The sequence below is a fragment of the Chiloscyllium plagiosum genome, chromosome 9, assembly GCF_004010195.1.
Source record: "Chiloscyllium plagiosum isolate BGI_BamShark_2017 chromosome 9, ASM401019v2, whole genome shotgun sequence".
NCBI classification, from domain to species: Eukaryota; Metazoa; Chordata; class Chondrichthyes; order Orectolobiformes; family Hemiscylliidae; genus Chiloscyllium; species Chiloscyllium plagiosum.
Window position 1 is genome coordinate 20,591,462 of NC_057718.1, and position 8,556 is coordinate 20,600,017.

The following is an 8,556-nucleotide window of genomic DNA, read 5'->3' on the forward strand; positions in this document are numbered from 1 at the left end:
GAGCGCAAGTAGATACACGGCATCTTTAAAACTGATTGACTTGGAAAGGGGCGGGTTAACGCGTCTTCTATTCCAACCCGATTGGACCTGTCTCGGGGAGAGAAAGAGAGACTAAAAAAAATGAACTGTTTGAAAGTAACTTACTGACGGAGGCGTTGCTTTTAGTCTCCACCTCCCGTCCCTCCCGCCCCCGAGTGAATTACCTGCTTTGGTGCAGGTTGTCCCGCTCTGTTCCTTACCAAGTCTCCACTCGGCTGTAACATCGCCGCGCTCCCTTTGACCTCTCTCTCTCGAAATTGTTCCAACCAGGAAGAGAGGCGAAGATTAAAACAAAAAAGGAAAGAGCCTGTGATGTTGAATATGGGAGATCAGAAGCAGCCGAAAATGGTCCCAAAGTGCACCTCCTTCAGCATCAAGAGCTTGCTGCTCCCTGAAGCGGCTCAGCAGCAGCACAGCGACAGTAACCAGGGCAGCAGAGCCGGCGACACCGAGCTCAAAGCTGACTTTAAATACCAGGACAGTCCGGAGACACAGCTCGCCCCTGCTGTGGAGGAGGAAGAGGACGAGGAGCACAAAAAGGACGAGAAGAAACACGGCAAATACGACAAGCCGCCGTTCAGCTACAATGCCCTTATCATGATGGCAATCCGGCAGAGCCCGGACAAGAGGCTCACCCTGAACGGTATCTACGAGTTTATCATGAAGAATTTCCCTTACTATCGGGACAACAAGCAGGGCTGGCAGAACTCCATCCGCCACAACCTCAGCCTTAATAAGTGCTTCGTCAAGGTGCCCCGGCACTACGATGACCCGGGCAAAGGCAACTACTGGATGTTGGACCCGTCCAGCGACGATGTGTTCATCGGCGGAACCACGGGCAAACTGCGGCGGAGATCGGCCACCTCAAGGGGCAAGCTGGCTTTCAAAAGAGGGCTCCGCCTCTCTCCGTCTGGCCTCGGCTTGATGGACCGGGGTAACCCTTTGTATTGGCCTCTGTCCCCCTTCCTGTCCCTGCATCATCCCCATAACAGCCTCAACTACAGCAGCGCTGCCTCGAGTTTCCTGAACCAAGCTCCCACTTACAGCTCCTTGCTTTCCGGTTGTGGGGCTGGCGTCGATCAGATGTCCAGCGGAGACCTCTCTCACCCATTGTTAAGGGGATCCGTACAGTGTGGTTTGACCAACGGATACACGGTGAACCCTTGCTCTGTGAGCTTGCTGTCCGGCCAGACCGGCTATTTCTTCCCGTCCCTGCATCACTCGCAGTCAGTGCAACACCAGAATGGAACGGGCATGGGCAACCCGGGCGCCACTTCCAGCTCTCCCCCAGCAGCCTCGCCCCTCATCACCGAGGCCCTCAGACCGTCTCTGTCCACTTTCCCGTCCGGACTCGCCGCTGGATTTACCAGCTACCTGTCACAGCAGAACGGAGGGGCTGCTGGAAATTCGTTTTTGCACTGATCTAGGCCCAGGAAGTGACAGTAGGTAGCAAACAATGCTATGCAAAACTACAGCTGCACCTTACTTCAGGAAATCTGTGCTGATATATCCGCTAGATTATTATATCTGGTTTTAGACGAAACTTGACTCTTATATGCTGTGAGGGAAAAAAATCATTTAATAATTCCCGAGGCTGTAGTTTCATCCTGTAGTAATCATAATGTCGAAGGTATCTTGCACATGTGCTACTGCAACAACGGAAAGATGCTCCTGCCTTTTTTATAGTTTAATTGTAAAGGGAGAAAAACAAAAAAAAATGCAACCGGTTTCCTTTGCAATATTAACGTGGCACAAAGGGAAAACGTTACCTTTAGTCTGAAACCTGGACTTCTCTTTAACCAAAGGTAACACTATTGCATAATCTAAAATACTATCGAAACGTTTGGAGTATGTTTGTTTTTTTTTGCTCTTGTGTGTTCAACACTATTTATTATTTATAAAGATGTACATATATGTATTTATAATTTAATAAGTTGCACAATAATGTCTCCCTAACATTGTAGGTTATTTAATTCTCTTGTACTAATTAACTTGGAAGTAGTAGCATATGTGGTGACATTTTATTTTTCGCTATCTGAAATGGTTGCACCATTATTTTTATTCATCTCTATAAAAGCGCCTTAATAAACACAGACAAACAGGGGTTTCTGTAAAACGTGGACCGCTGTGAAATATTTATTTCTTCTTCGAATGATCATAGTCTTAAAATGCCGGCTCCTTGTTTGCACTGCTCAGGACTTCTCCCCCGAATTATTTCAACAGAGACAGATAAATATGAGCACAAATTTCACAAGTACTTTATTTTTGGCGTGTGTATGTGTTTGTGTGTGCATTAGATTGTCTTCAACACATTTAAACGGTGTGTTACAACTTGAAAACGAAATCGCGAAAACATTTTTTTTGCACAACTCAGCCTGTTAAGGATTTCCTCAAAAAAAAACTTGGTTTTTGAAAGGTCAGAAACCTTTTGCCGAAACTTGAGTTATTTGTGGGTTGTTTTGATGGGAAGGTATTTGATTGGAGGCGAGAATCTTTATGGAAATAGTTATCTTGCCAGAAGCGTCAAACTACATGGAATTATAATGAGTGCCAAGACCGAGGGAGTGATAAAATCCCACAGACTGCGTGTCTGTACAATTGTACATAATTGCTCAGAGAAACACATGTCAGCTCGCCTATATTAGACGGAAGATGTATTTTGTTTGTAATGTGGCCCAATCTTCATATCGAATACCATTTGCCCTGCAGTTTTCTCTTTATATTTTGTATGTACAGTTTTCGTCATAACTGATGTCCGAGCCTCTCCATCCAGGGAAGGAAATTGTTTTGTGATGAATTTGAAACTGATCGAGTAATGCAGACGCAAATCGAAATTCGCAAATGCATTAGACTGAGCGGGAAGTCATTTATTAATCTCAGGCAATGACTTCGAAGCGATCCCACCGATCAGCTACAGTATATGTTTAGGGTTGTTGCTGAAGGTTTTATTTTCTCGTCGTTTTATTTTCTCGTCAGGGTGGACACGAATCTCTCTCTCTGAGTCTTATTGTGCTCAGAGCTGGGAGTCCCTCCTCCCTCCCTGCTTCGTGCACTGAGGATAGTAAACATAGGGATTGATGCAAAACGTTACTGACAGGACAAGTCTGAGGGCGGGGAGAGAGAAACCAGCAGAAGTCTATCTTGGTAGCTCCCGGTTATCCTCGTAATTCTTCCTGGCAGACCATTGCAGAGGCGAAGTAACAATAATTATCATGTTGGCTCACAATCCCAAACTGTGTGTGTGTGTATGAGAGAGAGAGAGAGACAGACGGAGAGACAGAGTCTGCGGGGTTTGTCCCACGGCAACAAAAAGTACACACTTTCATTCATATGTTTGAATTCAGTTGAAAGTCTGCGATTCAATTCTATGATGTACTCCAATTTACTGCGAAAATAGCAGTGTGCTGCCTACTCTGATATCCATGAGCGGGTTCCACGCTCCTTTGTTACTTTGTTCGTTTTTTTTGTTAATGCTGGCTTCAGGTTCAGGGTTTCCCTGGCTCGTTCGAACGGAAGCAATACTATTTCCCCGGCAGGCCCAGTGTAGCATGATCATTGTGTTCAGTGCAATGCACACGTCTGACTCCCGGGCGCTCCCGGAGCGATTTGAAGGGACGCTGATCCTTTGTTTGAAATGTACAATTTGTTTCGCAAACTAATTTTTCCGCAGAGTCCCTATTTATTTATTTTGCTTCAGGATTAGCATTCAAATCAATTATTTTAATTGTTTACTGAACAACCGAGGACATAATATTCATGCAATACAATAACATAGAGAATCTTATTCAGAACGAGGCCTTATACCTATTTGCAGTTATTTTGCAGCTCGATGTTATAAAGGTACCCCTGGACAAGTGAATAAAACCAAAATATGTTCAAATCGCCAGTGTAAACATATTCGCTGCTTGTATGTTTGCTTTGTAATGAAGCCTTGGTCCAGGCCTCCCGATGCTGCAGTCTACCTCACTATGCTGTTACATAAAGCGGAGCACACGCAACGACATTAGAAGGAGTACTGTCTTAAATTTTTAAATCACGAAAAACAATCGTATTACATTCATTGCAACCGAATTGTTCCCTCTGCCTCTCGGTCTTCCTCTGTTATTGCTGGAGGGAGTTGGCAATGATTAAACTCCTTCGCGATCATATTCGTTCGGTCTTAGACTCGTGCTGTGCATCCGATTCCTGACATTTGTACGTTTAGTGAATGGAATTCAATAAAAGATTTACTCTGCATTATGAAAGCTATCTAATCTGGTATTCTGTGTACACTTCCATTTTGTGCTCTTTCCTATCTGTATTATGTACAAGTAAATTTGAAATGCCTTTAGTTGAATAGTTCTCAAAATTATAGGGTTAGAAAAATAAATATTTTTTGTCTTAAACTTCTTCCTCAACTTTTGGGTGACTAAAAAAAACACTATTAACAGAGCGAAAGAATCCTGCGGTTCGCTCGATTCCTTGTTTTGCGACGTTGCTAAAGTTTAATGGAGATGTAAGCATCTTCGTACAAAGTTGATGTTGCAAAACTCGGTATTTTCTGATGTGGCATTCATAAAATTAAAGAAATAGCTGCGGTGGGAGCTAATTTTTGACCTTGAGTTTATACCAACGTCAATTCCCCTTCGGATCGGCCTACTCCAGTCTTCCCCCGTTTCACGTCTTACCTCGGGTGCTTGTTTAATTCCGTGTGAGATTGACTCGGTTTTAATAGCCGCTTCAACATTCTGTTGAAATAAAAACAAATTCCCAGTCTTCCTGAGTGTGTTTTGGAGCTAGTCTTGGTTTATGCCATTTCATATTCGGACACAATTTAGTCGTGAATAAATAGTTTTGAGCAGAAAATAAGTTTACTTTCTATCAGGCAAAGTCTGTATATAAACGGAACAAAATGTCTTGCATAACTTAATTTTTAAAAATGCAAATAAGACACTTGTTTTCAGGACCAGAGCAGATTAGGTTTTAGTTCATAAGGATGCCTCAGTTTCGGCCCCCTCCCCATTTTGATGAGGGTTACTTAGGACATAGCTCCGGAGCTCTGAGACTAACGCATCGATCTGAAAGAGGTTGAAAGGATCTATGGACCGTCTGAATTACATTGCTTCCTTTCAGTCCATATTTTTAAATATCATCGCGTTGTAATGCTGGGATGACAGTTTAATGCTGTAATTGTAAATACCTTGGATTGTACGTGAACATATAACAATGGGTTTCTGTTAACCATTTGTCAGTTTGTAGGTTCTGTGAAATAGTGAATGAAAAGTAACATTTTCACTCAGATATACCTTTAAAGTGCACAAGATGCCAGTTTTTCCTCACTACAGATATTAAATAGGAAGAGTAAGACAAACCCTATACCATTAGACAGGAATATAAACAATTCTTTCATCATTGCATGTGCAGCCCCGTTCCATGTCCCTTTTCTCTGCCAGTAATAGGCCAAACCACAGCAGTTCATAACGAGACGTTGGGAATCCTTTTTAAACCTCTGTTCTTGCCATATGTTTTGATATAAAATTATCAAATCTTACCCCACAGAAGGAAACAATTCGGCCCATTGTGTCCATGCCGGCTCTTTAAAAAAAATTGCTCCCAGTTTCCACCCTTTTCCTACAGCCCTGCATTTCTCCCATTTTTAAAGTAAGTTCCGTTTTGAAAGTTACAATTGAATCTGCCCCGAAACCTGTAGGCCGTGCAGTTTAGATCGTGACTGTTTGTATAATATATATATTTTAAAAATCCTCATCCCCCTTCTGGCTCTGTGACAAACCTGCAAAATGTGGAAATTCTGGAAAATGTGACCTGCTTGTCTCTGTGAGTTGCTGAAGTGAATGCTTAAAGCAGAATATTGCAGATACCGACCCCATGAGATACTTTAATTAACGGGGTATCTGGACCTTTTTAAGGTTAAAAAAATCTAGTTAATTTCAAAATTCGATTGAAGCAACTAAATTGCCGACATTTGTACTGAATTAAATTATACCGAACGTTACATTACTGGCAGATCACACGGGATTGAATGATGTCAAACCTATCATTTGTGATGCTACATGGGATGGAGGTTCTTCACGTTTTAAAAGCCCAGTGTCCAAACTAGCACAACTGGGGTGCCCCATACGACAAGCAGTTGTGCGTATGTTCGTTTTGTTTAGTAGCGTTGACGTTACATGAAACCTTCAGTTGTGTTTTAGGACTTGCCAGGTTTTTCAAATCTTTCCAAAGAAACTGAACAGTGCAGCACTAGCAAATAACTCAGCAACTCCACATTCACTGAGCGATGTGTACTTGCCGAAAATTATAATTATCGTCTGGTTTAAAATATGTGAACTATAGCTATCGATGGTTTAACTGAGAGATTAAACGCTTTGAAACGTTACGAAATGCATCCTTGCAAATCCTGCAGCTTGCACTGAGGTAATGTGGAATTAATTCATCATAACTCTTAACACACGTGTGAAACTCGAGCTTTTCCTGCTGATGGGTACATTGTGTGTATCTCAGCGTGTGTGAACCTTGTTTCGTGATATCTGTGTGTATCTGTTGAACATTGTATATCCATATCCGTATGTGTGGGTGCCTACCCGTCTGACCTTTTCAAGCCCTTGTAGATTTTTTTTTCTGTAGCTTCTTCTCCCCTCGCATGTTAGGCTGTTGGTTTTCGTGCGGGATGGAAGCCCAAATGTCTTCACTCTCAACGACACTGAGATGAGAAAATGTGGGAAGGACCATTTTTTAAAGCTGCACAAACATATTAAGCAAACAAAAGGCTACATGGGAGATGGATGTCTGGGCCTGGTCCTTGAGGTATAGGGACATCTACAGTGCTGTTAGGAAGGGACTTTCGGGATTTCCAGTGGCACTGTGGCTCAATGGTTAACACTGCTGCCTTACAGCGCCAGGGTCTCGGGTTCGATTCCGCCCTCAGGCGAGTGTCTGCATGGGTTTGCTCCGGTTTCCTCCCACAGTATAACGTTGTACAGGTTAGGGAGATTAGCCATGGGGGAATGCAGGGTTACAGGGATAGAGTAAGGGGTGGATCCCGGTAGAATGCTGTTTGGAGAATGGATCGAATGGCCTGCTGCCCGACCGTAGAGATTGACCTAGTGACAGCCCAGAAGTCGCCATGAATTTGCACGTCAGGGGAACTTGCAAGTGGTGGTGTTCCCGTAGATTTCATGACGTTGCCCTTCTAGGTGGTAGGAAGTCACCAGTTGGGAAAGTATCATGGAGCCTTGCAGAATTGCTGTGGTGCATCTTGTAGATGAAACACAATGCTGCCACTATGTTTTGGTGTTGGAGGTGGTTGATGGAACACCAATCAAGCCGTCCCTTTACTGGTGTCAAGCTTCTTGATTTTTATTGGAGCTGCACTCATCAGGGCAAGTGGAGTGTATTCAATCATGTTAACTTGTGCACTGCAGGTCATGGAAGGATTGGGAAACAAGAGGAGAGTTACTTAGAAATCCTAGGATAAAATGAGGACTGCAGATTCTGGAGATCACAGTCAAGAGTGTGGTGCTAGAAAAACACATCAGGTCAAGCAGTATCCGAGGAGCAGGAGAATCCACCTTTCCTTTTCAGCCCTTCATCAGGAATGAGCCTTGTGAGCCAAGAGGTTAGAGAGATAAATGGGAGGGGGATGTAGCTGAGAGTGCCATAGGTGGATGAAGGTGGGGGTAATGGTGATAGGTTGGAGAGGAGGGTGGAGCAGATAGGTGGGAAGGAAGATGGACAGGTAGGACAGGTCATGAGAGCGTTGCTGAGTTGAATGGTTGCATCTGGAATATGGTGGGGGAGGGGAAATGAGGAAACTGGTGAAATCCTTGCCTCTGACCTATTCTTGTAACCATTGTATTTATGTAGCTGGCGTAGTTCAGTTTCTGTTTGATTGTAACCCCCAGGATGTTGGTAATGAGAGATTCAACAATAGCAATTCTATGAAGTATCAAGGGTTGGTGGTTGGATTCTCTCTTATTGGAGATTTGCATTGCCTGGCACTTGTGTGGCGCAAATGTTACTTGCCACTTCAGAGACCAAAGCTTGATGTTATCCAGACCTTGCTTGCATATGGACACAGGCTGTTTCATTATCTGAGGAGTCACAAATAGTTTTGAATATTGTGCAATCATCAGCAAACATCCCCACTTCTGACCTTACCATGGAGGGAAAAGTCATTATTGAAATAGCTGATGATGGTTGGGCTTAGGACATTGGTAAACTCTTGCAGAATTGTTCTGGGGATGAGATGATTGACTTGTAACAACCACAACCATTTTCATTTGTACTAAATATGACTCCAAGCAGTGAAGAGATCTCTCCCTGGTTCCCATGAACTCCAGTTTTGCTAGATCTCCTTGAAGCTGCTTTTGGCTAAATGCTAACTTGATGTCAATGGCAGTGACTCTCACCTCACCTCTGGAGTTCAGCTCTTTTACCCTTGTTTGGACTAAGGCTGTAATAAGGCCAGGAGCTGTATGACCCTGCTGGAACTCAAAACTAAGTAGCAGTAAGCAGGTT

At 43.5% G+C, this 8,556-nt stretch overlaps 1 protein-coding gene across 1 annotated transcript; it reads left to right on the forward strand.

The window, feature by feature from the left end:
- The first annotated feature begins 209 nt into the window (after positions 1 to 209).
- LOC122552679 (forkhead box protein G1-like) lies at positions 210 to 4,297 on the forward strand. The gene has a single exon (XM_043695533.1). It carries the CDS (start codon positions 352 to 354, stop codon positions 1,459 to 1,461), a length of 1,110 nt encoding a protein of 369 aa, XP_043551468.1. The 5' UTR covers positions 210 to 351; the 3' UTR covers positions 1,462 to 4,297.
- The last annotated feature ends 4,259 nt before the right edge of the window (positions 4,298 to 8,556 follow it).

Excerpts from the sequence above, each read along its gene's own strand:
- LOC122552679 (XM_043695533.1), top strand. The coding sequence starts at position 352 with ATGTTGAATATGGGAGATCAGAAGCAGCCGAAAATGGTCCCAAAGTGC.